At 40.1% G+C, this 18267-nt stretch overlaps 1 protein-coding gene across 12 annotated transcripts in view; it reads left to right on the top strand.

The window, feature by feature from the left end:
• Window positions 1-18243, top strand: part of SLC20A2 (solute carrier family 20 member 2) — a 105783-nt gene extending 87540 nt beyond the window's left edge. For 11 of the 12 annotated variants that reach the window (XM_082374717.1, XM_082374716.1, XM_082374721.1 and 8 more), the window contains 3 exons: window positions 4368-4553; window positions 5910-5994; window positions 16783-18243. In XM_082374717.1, coding sequence (XP_082230843.1) covers window positions 4368-4553; window positions 5910-5994; window positions 16783-16947 — 436 coding nt within the window. In that variant the 3' untranslated portion in view covers window positions 16948-18243. The other variant, XM_082374712.1, reaches the window with a different exon arrangement.
• The last annotated feature ends 24 nt before the right edge of the window (window positions 18244-18267 follow it).

Genomic DNA, 18267 nt, shown 5'->3' on the forward strand with positions numbered 1-18267 from the left:
TCATATATTAGGAAAGAAGAAAGATATAAAATCAGTAAATAATAAATAATAATAATAATATAAATAATAATAAAATCAATCTAAGTTTCCAGCCTAGAAAAATAGGAAAAGAAGAGCAAATTAAATCCAAAGTAAGCAGAAGTAAAGAAATAATAAGAATTAGAGCAGAAATAAATGAAATTGAAGTCAGGAAGCTAATAGAGAAAATCAATGAAACAAAAAGCTGGTTCTTTGAAAATATTAATGAAGTTGATAAGCTTCTAGCCAGGCTAACTAAGAGAAAAAGAGAGAACACAAATTACTAATATCAGAAAGGGAAGAGGGACATCACTATAGATCCTATGGACATTAAAAGGATAATACTACAAAATACTATAAAAGCAATACTATGAATAACTAATTTGATAACCTAGGTGAAATGGACCAATTCCTTGAAAGACAGAACTGCCCAAACTCACACAAGAAGAAATAGACTATCTGATAGGCCTATATCTATTAAGGAAATTGAATCAATAATTAATAACCTTTCAAAACAGAAAGCACCAGGCCCAGATAGGTTCACTGATGAATTCCACCAAATATCTAAGGAAGAAATTATACTTGTCTATACATTTCTTTCAGAGGATAGAAGCAAAAGGAATACTTCCTAACTCTTTCTGTAAGGCCAGCATTACCCTAGTACCAAAACCAGTGAAAGACACTATAAGAAAACTATAGACCTGTATTTCTTATGAACTTCGCTGAAGAAAAAACTCAACAAACTATTAGCAAATTGAATCCAACAATGTATAAAGAGAATTATCCAGCATGACCAAGTGAGCTTTCTCTGAGGTATGCAAGACTGGTTCAACATTCGAAAATTAGTTAATGTAATCCATCATGTCAATAGGCTAAAAAGAAAAAGTCACATGATCATATCAATAGATGCAGAAGAAAGCATTTAACAAAATCCAATACCTATTCGTGATAAAAACTGTCAGTAAACTAGGAATAGAGGGGAACTCCTCAACTTGATAAAAAATACAAAAAAACTACAGCTAATATCATACTTAATGGTGAGAAACTCAAAGCTTTTCCACTAAGATCAGGAACAAGGCATAGATGTCCCCTTTCAGCACTGCTTTTCAAAACTGTACTGAAAGTTCTAGCTAATGCACTAGGACAAGAAAGGGAAATAAACGTATACAGATTAGGAAAGAAGAAATAAAACTGTCTTTGTTTGAAGATGACATGACCATCTATGTAGAAAATCTGAAAGAACTGACCAAAAAAAAAAACTCCTGGAACTAATAAGCAATTATAACAAGGATGCAGGATACAAGGTTAATATACAAAAATCAATCACTTCCTACATATTAGCAGAGAACAGGTGGAGTTTGAAATTAAAAAACACAATAGTACCATGTACACTGGCACCTTGAAATACTTAGGGATAAATCTAACAAAATGTGTACAGGATCTATATGCGGAAAACTGTAAAACTGATGGATGAAATCAAAGAATGGAATAAATGGAGAGATTTTCCATGTTCAAGGATAAGAAGACTCAATATTGCCAAGATGTCAGTTCTTCACATCTTGATCTATAGATTCAATGCAATCCCAGTCAAAACCTCAGAAAGTTATTTTATGGATACTGATAAACTGATTCTAAAATTTATATGGAGAGGCAAAAAACCCAGAATAGCCAACGCAAAATTGAAGGAGAACAAACTTGAAGGACTGATACTACCCAAATTCAAGCTTGCTAGTAAAGCTGCAGTAACAAGACAGCATGGTACTGGTGAAAGAATAGACAGATAAATCAATGAAACAGAATAGAGAGCCCAGAAATAGACCCACATAAATATGACAGTCAACTGATCTGACAACACCAAGTGCTGGCAAGGATGGGAAGCAACAGGAACTCTCATTCATTTCTGGTGAGAATACAAATGGTACAGCTGCTTTGGAAGACAGTGGGACAGTTTCTTACAAAACTAAACATACTCTTATTATACCATCCAGTAGTCGTGCTCCTTGGTATTTATCTTAATAAGCTTATATCCACACACAAACCTGTACATGGATGTTTATAGCAGCTTTACTCAAAATTGCCAAAACATAGAAGCAACCAAGATGTCCTTCAATAGGTGGATTGATAAAAACTGGTACATTTACACAAATGCTATTCAGCACTAAAAAGAAATGAGCTATCAAGCCATGAAATTACATGCAGGAACCTTAAATGCATATTACTGAATGAAAGAAGCCAATATGAAAAGCTGCATACTGTATGATTCCAACTATATGACTTTCTGGAAAAGGCAGAACTATGGAGACAGATCAGGGGTTGGGGTGGGGAGGAGGGATGAATAGGTAGAGCACAGAGGATTTTTAGGGCAGTGAAAATTCTCTGTATGATACCCTAATGAGGGATACATGTCATTTATTATACATTTGTCTAAACCCATAGAATGTACAACACCAAGAGTGAACGCTACTGTAAACTATGGGCTTCAGATGATTCTGATGTGTCAGTATGGGTTCATCGGTTGTAACAGATGTTCAGCTCTGGTGGGATGTTGATGATGGGGGGGCTATGCATGTGTGGACCAGAGGGTATATGGGAAATCTCTGTACCTTCCCCTCAGTTTTGCTATGAATCTTAAACTTCTCTAAAGAAATAAAGTCTTAATTTAAAAAAGAAAAAAAGCTGTGGCATCCCCCCCAAAAAGTCAGTGCATGCCTGCCAAGAGCCTGAGTGATGATAGGGGGTCTGGGGGGAGGGGTAAGCACCTGAGTGAGTCCTAAGCTCACATCCCAGTTCTGCTTCCTGCTAGTGACATGACTTTGGCATCAGTTTTCTCATCAGTAAAATGGGAGTGACAATAGCCAGTTTAAGGGGTGGGCCTGAGAACTAATGATTAGCAGTAATGTTTGTGATCCCATAGTGGGGAGGCTGGCACAGCTGCCCCAAATTGGTAGCTAATGTTAGTAGCTGTGCTGGCAGTGAAAATGGAAAGAAATAGAGAAAGAAAGGAAGAAAAAAAAGAACTTGTGTCCACTTCTTGTGATTTTTCAGTACTTCAAAAAAATTAGGGACTTCCCTGGTGGCGCAGTGGTTAAGAATCCACCTGCCAATGCAGGGGACACGGGTTCGAGCCCTGGTCTGGGAAGATCCCACATGCCGCGGAGCAACTAAGCCCGTGCACCACAACTACTGAGCCTGAGCCCTACAGCCCGCGAGCCACAACTACTGAGCCTGCATGCCACGACTACTAAAGCCCGTGCGCCCTAGAGCCCACATGCCGCAGCTACTGAAGCCTGTGCGCCTAGAGCCCATGCTCCGCAACAAGGGAAGCCACTGCAATGAGAAGCCCGCACACTGCAACAAAAAGTAGCCCCTGCTCACCACAACTAGGGAAAGCCCGTGCACAGCAACGAAGACCCAACACAGCCACACACACACACAAAAATTAACAAATCACACAACCATTAAGATGGCTACTCTAAAAACAAAATAAGTGTTGGCAAGGATGTGAGAAATTGGAACTCTCGTGCACTGTTGGTGGGAATGTAAAATGGTGTAACCACTGTGGAAAAGTCTGAAGATTCCTCAAAAAATTAAAAATAGAATTACCATATGACCCAGCAATCCCACTACTGGGCATATACCCAAAAGAATGGAAAGCAGGGTCTCAAAGAGACATTTTCACACCCATGTTCACAGCAGCACTATTCACAATAGCCAAGACATGGAGGCAACCCCAGTGTCCATCAACAGATGAATGGCTAAACAAGATATGGTGTGTGTGTGTGTGTGTGTGTGTGTGTATACGCGCACACACACACACACACACACACACACACAGTGGAATATTCCACCTTAAAAAGGACGGAAATTCTGTTATATGCTACAACATGGATGAATCTTGAAGGCATTATGCTAAGTGAAATAAACTAGCCACAAAAAGACAAATACCTTATGCTTGCACTTAGGGAGAAACCTCGCAGAGCTACTCCAACTCAGAGACGAAGTTAAACGGTTGTTACCGGGGGTGGGGCAGGGGCAAAGGGAATTCTTATTTAATGAGTACAGAGTTTCAGATTTCCACGATGCAAAGTTCTGGAGGCCTGTGTCACAACAGTGTGAATATCCTTCACACTACTGAACTGTACACTTAAAAATGGTCAAGATGGTAAACTTTCTGTTTTTTTAAACCACAACCAAAAAAGTTACTAAATCATTTTTATCACCTGTAGATTACATAGGCAAGCCACAAATGCGACAGACGGGCTGTTCTCAAGAAGTCCCTGCATGTCATGTACAGCATTATCTGTATGCATGTACGATGTTTGTACAATTAACCTCTTTTTTCCTCCCAGTAATGCCATTGGTCCCCTGGTAGCTCTGTGGCTGATTTATGAACAAGGTGCGGTCCTACAAGAAGCAGTGACTCCCGTCTGGCTGCTGTTTTACGGAGGGGTTGGAATTTGTACAGGCCTCTGGGTTTGGGGGAGAAGAGTGATACAGACCATGGGGAAGGACCTCACCCCCATCACGCCGTCCAGGTAAGCCGCCGGGGCGGCGTGGAGTGGGTGTGTCTGGACGTGCCAGCGTGGCTCTCTGCACAGCCGGGTCTGCAGTGGGGTCCCCATGCGCCATCCTCACCCGTCACCCTCATGCACTGCTCAGCCCCCGTCCACGGTGGCACGGAGGTGAGGGCGGGAGTGGGCGGGATGGGAAGAGAAAAAGCGAATCCACCTGCAGCCACGCCCACACCCCGTTCCCCTCCCACACTCCCACTGCCCTTACCCCGCCTGAGGTCCAGAGAGCAGGTGGGGAGGGAGAGAAGGGTTCTTGGGCCTGCCTTTCCCGAAAATCCTCCACTCACCAGCTCCACCTGCTGGCTGGAAGCAGCTGTCCCCTGCTGCCCTTCAGGGTTTACTCTACATCCTTTGCTTCCTGGGCTAAGCCGGCAGGAGGGGTGCCCATGCCCTGGGGATGGGGTTTGGAGACTCCCACGTGGTTTCCTATGGTCCTTCTAGTGTGTATCCTCTAGAGCAGGGGTTCCCAACCCCTGGTCTGCAGACCGGCAGTGGTCCGCAGCCTGTTAGGGACCAGGCCACACAGCAAGAGGTGAGCGGCAGATGAGGGCGAGCCAACCACTGAAGCTTCATATATGCCGCTCCCCATCGCTACCCCTGGCTCGCAATACCGCCTGAACCATCCCCCCCTCGCTCGCATTACCGCCTGAACCAACCTCCCCGTCGCTCGCATTATCGCCTGAACCAACCTCCCCATCGCTCGCATTATCGCCTGAACCATCCCCCCCCTCGCTCACATCACCGCCTGAACCATCCCCCTGTGGAAAAACTGTCTTGCACCAAACCGGACCCTGGTGCCAAAAAGGTTGGGGACCACTGCTTTAGAGCTATTGGTTAAATAACAAATTCACAGGAGAACTTTCCAAATACAACTAAAACTTGAAACTACCTATTGTAAGAGATCTTTTCCCCCTTGAAAGTCATTTTAATGAAAGATTCTCTTATAAGATTGATTTGAAGAAAAATTAGTGATCTGAGAAAAAATTCACTCCTTTATGATACGTACATGTTTTAAAAATGAGAGCGTTTTCCCTGCGCCACTTTAGACGTGACAATTCACCGACTTCGGCTCAGCAGGAATTTCTGACCCAGCTCCTACAGGGTGTGGTTTTTGAAAACATACCGGGAAAACGAGGCTCCTTAGGGCCACAAGCAGCCTCACGCCAAGCGTTGGTGCCACGTGGCCGCCATGCCGCAGTCCCTGGTTCTGCTGATGCCCTGGGGCGCGGTCCACCCAAGGAGCGTCCTGGTGAGGCCTGGGCACCCGGGGCCGGCGAGCCACCGGCGGCGCCCGTGACGCGTCCCCTGTCTCCTCTGCAGCGGCTTCACCATCGAGCTGGCCTCGGCGTTCACCGTGGTCACCGCCTCCAACGTCGGGCTGCCCGTCAGCACCACGCACTGCAAGGTAGGCCGGCGCCCGCGCGTCCTGCCCGGTCACCCGGGGCCGAGGGGAGCTGGGGCAGCGCTCGGCACGCGGTCGGTGGAAGAGTCACGGCGGGGTCTCCCGGGGGCGTTTGCCTTCTCAGACGGCCCCTGCCGGCCGTTCCCGCCGGCAGCGGTTCGGGTCGCCTCCCGTCCCGCAGACCTGGCCACTCCACGCGTGCCCGGCGGGAGCTCGCCCTCCTTCCACATGGCCTGGTTCTCTCGTTGTTTCCACGGTGGGTTTTGCATTGAGGTTGCACGTCCACGAACCATGTTTGTAGGCCCAGGGGCCCAGGAGTTGACAGGGGGACAGACGTAGGCAGAAATCGTTTCCATGGAATCGTAAGACACGGTTGTATCAGTTCTTTTTTCTTCTATAAGGTGGTCGAAGCGATTCAATTGCCTTCAAGTCAATTCCGGATGATATTAACCACTGTCATGTGCTCTAGAACTCAGTGGGAGAGGGAACTCCTTGTCTAGTCCTGGCCTGTTGGAGCCACAAGGAACCTTAAAGATGAAGGAAGAGGAAACAGGCCCCGCGAGTTTCAGGGAGTTACCCAAGGACCCCCAGGGTGGGCCGGGGCTGGAACCCAGGCCTCGTAACCCAGGGCTGCCCAGTACCTGGAAGAATTCTAAAATATCTGCAGTGGGCCCCCTGTATACAAATATACCCACCAACAACTTCAACAAAGCAAAAGCGACTTGCAGATTTTCCTAGGTTCGTAGATTCCTGTCATTCAAGAAAAGCTTGTTTGTTCCCACTCTGGGCACCAAGCGTACCGCAGTGACCAAGACAGCGATGGGCTCTCCATTTACACACAGCCTGAAAACTCCAACCAGTGTGTCTATAAACAAGCACCGCTAAATGTGAAAGGCTTATAAAAGAAGAATGAAATCATGCTGTTTGCAGCAACATGGATGGACCTAGAAATGATCATACTCGGTGAAGTAAGTCAGACAGAGAAAGACAAATATCATATGATATCACTTATATGTGGAATCTAGAAAATGATACAAATGATCTCATTTACAAATCAGGTACAGACTCACAGACATAAAAAACAAACTTATGGTTACCAAAGGGGTAACAGAGGAAGAGGGATAAATTAGGGGTATGGGATTAACAGATACACACTGCTATATGTAAAATAGATAAACAACAAGGACTTACTGTATAGCACAGGGAACTATACTCAATATCTTGTAATAACCTATAATGGAAAAGAATCTGAAAATATATATATATGGCTGAATAATTTTACTGTATACCCGAAACTAATACAGCATTGTAAATCAATTATACTTCAATTAAAAAAATAAGTACAAATAGGACCACTAGCCTCTAGGTTTCAGTTTCTAATCTGGAAGATGAAAGGGCTACCTTAGATGACTTGTAATATCGATGCTGTCTGGTTCCCCTACTTCTCAGTAGTCCTGTTGCTGTTACTGCCTGGTGATGGACTTAATCTGGAAACACACTCAATTTATTAAGAGGCAAGTGGGAACGCAGCAAAGAATACCACCTTATATCAACAAAAGACCTCATCAGTAGTGAAGACATGGGCCCCTGGGCCCCTTGTGATGCAAATAACATAACAACTAAAAACATAAGGCAAAAGCTGTTAGAACTCAGAAATTAATGTGTCCAAGTCTGTGACAAATGAAGAAGACAGAAGTACTTAGGAATATAAAGAATTTGAATAGATTTATAGCAGTATAATTAATAAATATATATCAAATTTTTATGCCTTCTTGTCAAGTATCATGAAACGTTTATAAAAATTTGTCATAAATTCAGAAGACCACGATAAAAATCACAACTAAATTTATAAAATAAGAACAGGTATTCTACAGAATCTCTAATCCCAAATAAATTAAACAAAAAATATATGTTGAAAAAAGGAAGTATCCCCTTGGACATTTTTAAATGCTCTTTTTAAGTAACAGTTGAATCAAGGAGTTTAAAAATTATAGCTTTCTTGGAAAAGAGAAAAAAAATAATTGTGTGTCCATGTGTGTATACATAGCAAACTTATGCTCAGATAAAAATTCATATATTTACATGCTTTAATGGAGCAAAGGGAAAATAAAAGAACCAAACATTCCGATTAGTATTTTATAAAAAGTTCAGAACAACAAAAATTCTCAGGAAACAGCAAGAAGGATATAAAAGCAAAATAAATTTAAAAACACAACTAGTGAAGGAAAAGGGGAGAGGAAAGTGTTTACTAATAAAATAACATCAAATTCTTAGAAAAGGAAGGGAGGGCAATTAAGTTAGAAAGGAGAAAGTCATCATAACAGATTTGGGAGAGAATTAGTAAATATAAAACCATATAGCTGTATGCTAAGGATTTGAAAACCTCTGTAAAATGAATTATTTTTTGCAAAAATATACGTGACAAATAGATGTGACACAAAAAGTAGAAAAAAAGTGGAAAACCTGACCAGAGCAATAGGAAGAAATTAAGGAAGTTCTCCAAAAACAATTCTTCTCACCTGAAAAGGCAAAAAGGAGGACACTGCTGACTCCAGTTGTAGATGGATTCACTGGCTAATCTTTTCCATCTTAAAAGAATAGATAATTCTCACATTATATGAACTTTCCATAATATAGGAGAAAAAAACAAAATAAAACAGGAGACTCTCCAGTTTGGTCTATAAAACATATACTGAATGACCCTAATACCGAAACCTGATTAAAAACATCACAAACAATGAAAGCTGTGTTTACATATGAACGTTGATTTTAAAACTTTTAAGATGCTAGTAAATGACATCAACAATATCATGAAGGAACATTTCAGCAGGACCACTTTGATCTTCTGGATTATCAGAATGCAGACTCTGAACAGGGCAGGGCTGGCCCCTCACAGGGCTCAACAAATGGGTGTTTACAGACATCTTCAATATCACACGGCTCAGCGATCCATTAGAAAACAACGTACGGTCATCTGTTGAAATACGTGCCAAAGACACATTTGAAAACCCTAGTAAAGTGAATGATGTACATGAAAGAGGCACAAAGCTTTGCTCAGAGGTAAAAGAAAACCTGAATGTGAGACACACTGTGTCGTTGGGTGGGAAAGTCCTCAAACACTAGCCCAACCAAATTTTTCTCATAACTTTCCGAAATAAGGCTAAAGTTAATTTGGTGGGTGAAATTAGCAAGAATACAAAATGATCTACAAAGAAAAGCGCTGAAGAGGGAGTAGCCTCACCACATAGGAAGTCTGTTATAAGGAAACAGGAGGCAGGAGGGTGGGGGGGGAAGGAGGGCTGATGGGCAGAGAGTTTCAGTTTGGGATGACAAAAAAGTTCTGCAGATAAATGGTGGTGATGGCTGCCAAACAATGAGGATCTATATGCCACTTAATTGTACACTTAAAAATTGTTAAAATGATAAATTTTGCATTATGTATTTTACCACAATAATAAAAAATTAGATACTTGTATAAAAAAGTAGATAGACCAGAGATAGAACCTAGTATATATGAGCATATAGTTTGGGGCAGGAAAATTTTAACCGATAAGTGAAGTTGAGTAACTGGCTATCACCCTAGAAAAATAAAAGTAGACCCACAGTTCTCAAAATACCTGAACATATATCTGATGCCTTGATGTTTTTAAACTATTTTAAAATTTAGAATAAAATAGAATTTTATTTTAGAAAATTTAAAATAAATGAGAATTAAATATTCAAGCTAAGGATAAATCACAGAAGAAAAGCGTAGCATATTGCATGAAATTAGAAACTTAAAAGTGAAAGCAAAATACTGGATTGAGAAAGTATTTGCATTAAATATCAGAGTTAATATTTATTTAAACACCACATAAACAAATAAGAGACACATTTAGATTCCAATATGTAAATGGGCAAAATACATGAAGAGACTTTTCTTATGTTATCATGATGTTATTTTAGCTGGTGTTTATTAAATTGAATTATAGTTGACTTACAATATAGTAGTTCCAGGTGTACAACATAGTAATTTGATATTTTTATAGATGATACTCCATACAAAGTTATTATAAAATACTGATTATATTCCCTGCGCTGCATATTGTACCCTTATAACTTATTTATTTTATACCTAGTGGTTTGTACCTTTTAATCCCCTTCATCTATCTTACCCTTCTCCCTACCCCTGTCCCTTCTGGTAACCACTAGTTTGTTCTCCGATTCTGTGAGTCTCTTTCTGTTTTGTTATATTTATTTGTTTTATTTTTTAGATTACACATATAAGTAAAAACATACAGTATTTGTGTCTCTCTGACTTATGTCACTTAGCATAACACCCTCCAGATTCATCCATGTTGTTGCACATGGCAGCGTTTCATTCCTTTTTATGGCTGAGTAATATTCCCTTGTGCCACAGTACTTCTCCTTTATCCATTCATCTGTTGATGGACACTTAGGTTGCTTCCATATCTTGGCTCTTGTATGTAAATAATGTTGCTGTGAATATTGGGTGCACGTATCTTTTCAAGTTAGTGTTTTCATTTTCTTCAGAGAAATACCCATGAGTGGAATTGCTGGATTATATAGTAGTTCTATTTCCAATTTTTTAAGGAACTGCCATACTGGTTTCCATAGTGGCTGCATCAGTTTACATTTCCACCAACAGTGTACCAGGATTCCCTTTTCTCCACATCCTTGCCAACATTTGTTATTTGTGGTTTTTTTGATGATAGCCATTCTGACAGGTGTGAGGTGATGTCTCATTGTGGTTTTGATTTGCATTTCCCTGATAATTAGTGACGTCGAGCAGCTTTTCATGTGCCTGCTGGCCATCTATACGTCTTTTTGAAAAAACACCTATTTAGGTCCTCTGCCCATTTTTTAATTGGGTTGTTTCTTTTTTTATATTGAGTTGTATGAATTGTTTATATATTTGGATATTCCCTCCTTATTGGACATATCATTTGCAAATATCTTCTCCCATTAAGTAGGTTGCCTTTTCATTTTGTTGATGGTTTCCTTCACTGTGCAAAAGCTTTTTAGTTTGATTAGGTCCTGTTTGTTTATTTTTGCTTTTGTTTCCCTTGCCTGAGGAGACATATCCAAAAAAATATTGCTAAGACCAATGTCAAAGACCATACTGCCTTTGTTTTCTTCTAGGAGTTTTATGGCATCAGGTCTTGCATTTAGGTCTTTAACCCATTTTGAGTTTTTGTATATGGTGTGAGAAGATGTTCTAATTTCATTATTTTACATGCAGCTGTCCAGTTTTCCAAGCACCACTTATTGAAGAGATTGTTTTTTCCCCATTGTATATTCTTGCCTCCTTTGTCATAGATTAATTGACCATAAGTGCATGAGTTTATTTCTGGGCTCTCTATTCTGTTCCATTGAACTGTTTGTCTGTTCTTGTGCAGTAACATACTGTTTTGATTACTGTAGCTTTATGGTGTAGTCTGAAGTCAAGGAGCATGATACCTCCAGCTTCGTTCTCTTTTCTCAAGATTGCTTTGGCTATCCAGGGTCTTTTGTGGTTCCACACAAATTTTAGGACTGTTTGTTCTAGTTCTGTGAAAAATGTCATGGGTATTTTGATAGGCTTTGCATTAAATCTGTAGATTGCTTTGGGTAGTGTTGACATTTTAACAATATTATTCTTCCAGTCCATGAACACAAGATATCTTTCCATTTATTTGTGTTGTCTCCAGTTTCCTTCATCAGTGTCTTCTAGTGTTCAGAGTACAGGTCTTTCACCTGCTTGGTTAAATTTACTCACAGGTATTTTATCCTTTTTGGTTTGACTATAAATGGGATTGTTTTCTTGGTTTCTCTTTCTGATAGTTCATTATTAGTGTATGGAAATCCAACAGATTTCTTTATATTACTCTTGTATCTTGCAACTTTACTGAACTCATTTATTAGTTCTGACAGTTTTTTGGTGAAGTCCTTAGGGTTTTCTAAATATAGGATCATGTCATCTGCCAACAGTGACAGTTTTACTTCTTCCTTTCCAATTGGATGCCTTTTATTTCTCTCTCTTTTTATTTGATTGCTGTGGCTGGGATTTCCAATACGATGTTAAATAGAAGTAATGAGAGTGGACATCCTTGTCTTGTTCCTGATCTTAGAGGAAAAGCTTTCAGTTTTTCACCATTGAGTATGATGTTAGCTGTGGGTTTATCATAAATGGCCTTTATTATGTTGAGATATGTTCCCTCCATACCAACTTTGTTGAGATTTTTTTATCATAAAAGGATGTGGAATTTTGTTAAATGCTTTTTCTGCATCTATTGAGGTGATCATGTGATTTTTATCCTTCATTTTGTTAATGAGGTGTATCCTGTTGATTGATTTGTGGACATTAAACTATCCTTGCATCCCAGGAATAAATCCCACTTGATCATGGTGTATTATATTTTTTGTGTATTGTTGAATTCAGTTTGCTAATGTTTTATTGAGTTTTGCATCTGTATTTATCAAGGATATTGTCCTGTAATTTTCCTTTTTTGTAGCATCTTTGTCTGGTTTTGATATCAGGGTAATACTGGCCTCATAAAACAGGTTTGGAAGTGTTCTCTCCTCTTCAATTTTTGGAATAGTTTGAGAAGGATAGGTATTAATTGTTTAAATGTTTGGTAGAATTCCTCTGTCAAGCCATCTGGTCCTGGACTTCTGTTTATTGGGAGTTTTTTGATTACGGATTCGGTTTCAATACTAGTTATTGGTCTGTTCAGATCTTTTATTCCTGACTCAGTCTTAGAAGATTGTACGTGCCTGGGAATTTATCCATTTCTCCTAAGTTGTCCAATTTGTTGGCATATAACTGTCTGTAGTTGTCTCTTATGCTTGTTTGATATTGGTTGCAACTTCTCTTTCATTTCTAATTTTGTTTATTTGTGCCCTCTCTCTTTTTATCATGAGTCTGGATAAAGGTTTGTCAGGGGGTTTTTTTTGTTTTTGTTTTTTGTTTTTTTGAAGAAAAACAGCTCTGGTTTCACTGATCTTTTCTATTTTTTTTTTTTTTTTTGGGTCTCTATTTATTCCCTCTCTGATCTTTATTATTCCTTCTTTCTGCTACTTTGGGCTTTGTTCTTCCTTTTCTAATTCCTTTAGATGGAAAGTTAGGTTGTTTATTTGAGATTTTTCTTGTTTCTTGAGGTAAGCCTGTATCACTATAAACTTCCCTCTTAGAACTACTTTTACTGCATTCCACAGATTTTGGACAGTTGTGTTTTCACTTTCATTTATCTGTCAAGGTATCTATCTTTTTATTTCCTCTTTGCTTTCTTCATTGACCCATTGGTTTTTCAGTAGCAGGTTGTTTAGTCTTTTGTTGTTTAGTGTTTTTTCCATTTTTTTTCCTGTCATTGATTTCTAGTTTCATACTGCTGTGGTTGAAAAAGATGCTTGATATAATTTTAATCTTCTTAAATTTATTGAGACTAGTTTTGTGTGATCCATCCTGGAGAAAGTTCCACGTGCACTTGAAAAGAATGTATATACTGCAGGTTTTGGATGGAATGTTCTATAGATGATCATCTGATCTAATGTGTCATTTAAGACCAGTGTTTCCTTTCTGATATTTTGTCTGGATGATCAATCTATCCATTGATGTAAGTGGGGAATTCAAGTCCCCCACTGTTATTGTATTATTGTCAGTTTCTCCCTTTATGTCTGTTAATATTTGCTTTATATATTTAAGTGTTCCTATGTTAGGTGCATATATGTCTCTAAATGTTATATCCTCTTCTTGGATTGACCTTCTTATCATTATATAATGCCCTTTGTTATCTTTTGTTATAGACTGTGTTTTAAAGTCTATTTTGTCTGATATGAGTATTGCTACCCCAGCTTTCTTTTCATTTCCATTTGCATGGAATACCTTTTTTCACCCCTTCAGTTTCAGTCTATGGGTGTCTTTAGCTCTAAAGTGAGTCTCTTGTAGGCAGCATATAGATGGGTCTTGTTTTTTTAATCTATTCAGCCATCCTGTGTCTTTGATTGAAGCATTTAGTCCATTTATGTTTAAAGTGATCATTGATAGGTATGTACTTATTGCCACTTTGTTTGTTTTCTGGTTGTTTTTGTAGTTCTTTTGTTCTTTTCTTCCTCTTTTAGCCTCTTCCCTTATAGTTTGATGATTTTCCTTAGTGTTATGCTTGAGTTTCCTTTCTCTTTGCTTTTTGTGTATAAGTTTCTGATTTGTGGTTATCATGTAGTTCATATACATCAACCTATATCTACTTGTTTTAAACTGATAGTCATTGAAGTTCCAACACATTCTAAGAGCTCTACGTTTTTTTACTCCTCCCCCATCTCCCATGTTTTATATTTTGGTGTCATGTTTTGCATCTTTATGGAAGGGACAATTTTTATATCTAAAGACTAGAGGGAGTAAAATTGGATATATAAATAAAGTTCAGCCTTAGTAGTAATTAAAGATATACAAATAAAAGCAACAGTAACACGTTTTGTTGATTGATTAGCAAAAGGAGAACAATTTACAGGATTGTTATAGTGTGCTGAAATTCACAGATTATGGATGCCCTTGTACATTTACAACTGATTTGGCAGTAGGTATCAAGATCCTAAAATGCATTAGGAGAGGAAAGAGTTCTTTCTCAAAGTAACATTCCATCTGATAACATGGGAAAGGAGTTGGTAAATCACCACTTTGCAACCCCTGTAATAAAGATTGGATTGCTAAATCTTTAGCAGAAGTTGGGGGGAGGCATGGGCGGGCAGTTGGTGAGGAACAGGATATTTCAGTGGTATTAAAATGTTTCTTCATGATTGTGGCAAAATATTAAAAATTGGTGAATTTGCGTAAGGGGTGTGTGAGAGTTCTTGCAGATTTTCTCTAAGTTTCCACATTATTTCAAGATATTTTTAAAATGCCCCCTGTAACTAATAATCCATTTCAGGGAATATTATTTTTTAAAGCCTAAATATAAGCTATATGAATGAATATATTAATCATGAAATTATTTCTAATAGGGAAAAATTAGAGGCAAATTGGAAATGTTTAAATAAATTAAGGTACATCCACCTAAAGGGTGTACCATTTTACATGATACTCATGAAGGCTGTGAGCACTATGGGAAGATGCTTATTTTCTTAAAGAAAGGAAATAGAAGTGTACCCTATTGTTTACAAATAAAGGTATATTTATAAACAATAGTAGAAAGGGATATATAAACATGACAATAGTGGTGTTTTGGGGTAACCCGCTAGTAGGGGGTAAGTGTCCACTCCTATTACATAAACTTGCTATAATATGATTATATTACTTTTATGCTTTTTTAAGAAAAATGTTTTAACAGAAGAAGAGGGCGTAGATAACCTTGAAACTTGAGCATGTTCTCTGTGTGTGAGCCGAGCTGAAGTGCGCTGAAGAGGGACAGGCCCTGGAGGGATGGTAACAAGGAGAGTCTAATCTCGGAAACTAGTGTTAGTGGATCTGACCATATTCGAGGACCAGCAGAACCTAGCTAGTCCTTTTGCAGTAGAAAAGTCTCGATTGTCTGGCGTGTGCTAGGAACAGCTAAGCAGGATGATCAGGTTCGTGCAGTACACTGGTTATAGACAAGGGGCTTACATAGAATGATCATTTTGATGCCCCTTCGATGGGTTGTTCGTTGCTACCTGGACATGTATGGAATCGCTGGTTAATCACGGCTTGGGTTATCAAAATGTCAGATTAACTGCCTTTAAATATGCTGCTGGTTTTGGTGTTCCAGTTTGCTTCCATCAACAAGTAAAGTGTTGGATTTTATTTTTTCTGTCGACCCCAGAATAGACCCCAGTTGCTCTTTGAACCTCATTGGCCCCTTCCGACTCTGAAGTATTTGTGGGTCAGTAGAGACGAAGCCTGTTTCCTGGAGATCTTCAGGGGCCAAGGGTACCGTCAAGGGCCCGTCTCTGAGCTTCACCAGAGCCTGAGTGAGGCGTGAGATGCTACAGGCTTTGTACTTTCTCATGATTTCCATTTTTAGATACTTAAAGTTGTGGGTCTTTCCCTTGCACATTTTCAACAAATCACAAAATGAACTGCGAGTGTGCAGAAGAATATCTTAATCCAGGTTAATGTTCTGATTTTCAAGTATCTCTATCATTTTGTGAGGCATGATTGACAGTTTAGATCCAATTATATTTATGCTCCATTTAGTTAATTAATTTTTTAATCAGCTAAAGTACAAGGACTGCAAGGCAGTTGGAGATAGTGGAGAAAACCAGTTTAAGATCAAGAGGCCTCAGTTCTAGTTGTCAACCTGCCGTGATTTACAAATCTCCTCATGCCCCAAACTCTCTGGAAATGTTTTATTCTCTGCAAACTGAGCCACGGGGATTAGATGGATTAGGTATTTGCAGAGGTCTCCAGCTCCAACATTTTATGATGCTGTTATTCCAGGAGAAGGATACTTTATTGCCATTTCCTTGTGTACTTATAGCAGGCTCACATACTGTAATAAGCAGTATCCTGCCTGGGGAATCTGTAAAATGAGGGCGGTCATCGCTAGTTGATAAAGTGCAGGGGGAATAGAAAACATTTGGTTGGCTAAGCTTCCACTCAAATAGAGCAGAATACAGGTGGAAAAGTGCATCAGAACCATATTCTGAATGGAATAATCCTAAAATAATCGTACCTAAAATCTAAAAAGTATTTTTAAAAGCTTTTACCCAATTTAGGGGGAAGAATTGGGAATCCTGTGATGTAGTTTATTTCTGAGATTAGCCATTTAACATCGGTCGAGTGTGTAGACTGTGTCTCGCCTCTGGTTTGACTCTGAAACGCCTGTGCCCCTCCAGGTGGGTTCGGTGGTGGCCGTGGGCTGGATTCGCTCGCGGAAGGCCGTGGACTGGCGCCTCTTCCGGAACATCTTTGTGGCCTGGTTCGTGACCGTGCCCGTAGCGGGGCTGTTCAGTGCTGCTGTCATGGCTCTGCTCGTGTACGGGATCCTTCCGTTCGTGTGACCGGTCCTCTTCCAGCCGGTAAACAAGGGATGGGCCGGGCTGCGTGTGGGCGCTGCGTGCTGTCTCCCGCCAGCGCCTCCACGACCCTCTGTGATGTTCCAAACCACACTGCCCACCTAGGTGTAGAGTCGTCCTCCAGAGCTAACTTGACTACTGTACATAATCATGTGCACTAAACTGGTATCGTGGTGATATAACATGGTGCGGTTACTTATATATTAAATATATATGATATACATAGAATAATAGGTAGTGCTATTTCAGACATACTCGAAATGGGAGTGGAGACACTTGCCTAGAATTTGATATTCAACAAATCTTTGTACATACTGATTTCAGTGGCAAATTTTAAGAACCTTTGAAAAGGAAAGTGTAGATTGGAAAATGGTATTTTTTTCCCATTTAATATACTGTAACGTAAGTGAGATACAGGATGGATGATACCCATTTGGGAAGGTGTACGTGTGTCAGTGTGCTATTGAATACTGGAACAGGAGTTCACAAGTGCTTTCACTGAAGAATTTGTTCATATACTGTGTATTGATTATGTAATATATCATAATTGCTTCTGTAAATACTTAAAACTGTAATTTTTTAATGGTGTGCTTCCCTTATCCTTTTTTGATCAGAGAAGTTTGGAAAGTACCAAAGAAGCAGGGGAATAGTTTGCCAGTATTATATTTTCATACTGTTTGTCTCCCCTTCTCACTAATCCTACCATTAGCCTGGGATGCGGCAGGACCGCCATGCTCTGACCTGCCCTGGGGCAGGGTGTATGGTGAGGCACCAGCCCCCAGCACGTGCACGTCCCACTTCTGGTCCCCGTCCCCGCCACCACGCTGCCACCGCTGCCCCGTGCCAGATCTTGGCCCTTCATTGTTGTCAGTGCAGAGAAGGTACGGCGGCGAGGACGCGTGATCGACACTACATATCAAGTCCAGTTGAAATTTCCGCCCCCTCCTCCCCTGCAGCCTGAAGGATGGACCTCTAACCTCAGACACGGAGGCAAGTGCTTTGACATCCTGGAAGCTCAGGACTGGGGAGGGCTGAGCTGTTAGTACACTGGACTTGAGGGTTTCCTTGAGGCCTTCACTAGGTGGAGCAGCGCCATGTTCTGCTGGAGCCCCACCGGCGTCTTCTTTTTCGATAGCGGGAGGAAGTGTGACTAATGCTAGAGCCTGAAACTATGGAAATGCTGCTAAAACTTTTATATTGACAAACATTTTCTCGGTACTTCATTGTGATTTTTCATTAATCAACCATATTAAATTTATAATAAAAACATGCCCCTCAAAAGTTTGCCTCTGAAGTCTTTTTCTA

Source organism: Balaenoptera borealis (assembly GCF_965194805.1).
Source record: "Balaenoptera borealis genome assembly, chromosome: 21".
In the NCBI taxonomy this organism is placed as follows: Eukaryota; Metazoa; Chordata; class Mammalia; order Artiodactyla; family Balaenopteridae; genus Balaenoptera; species Balaenoptera borealis.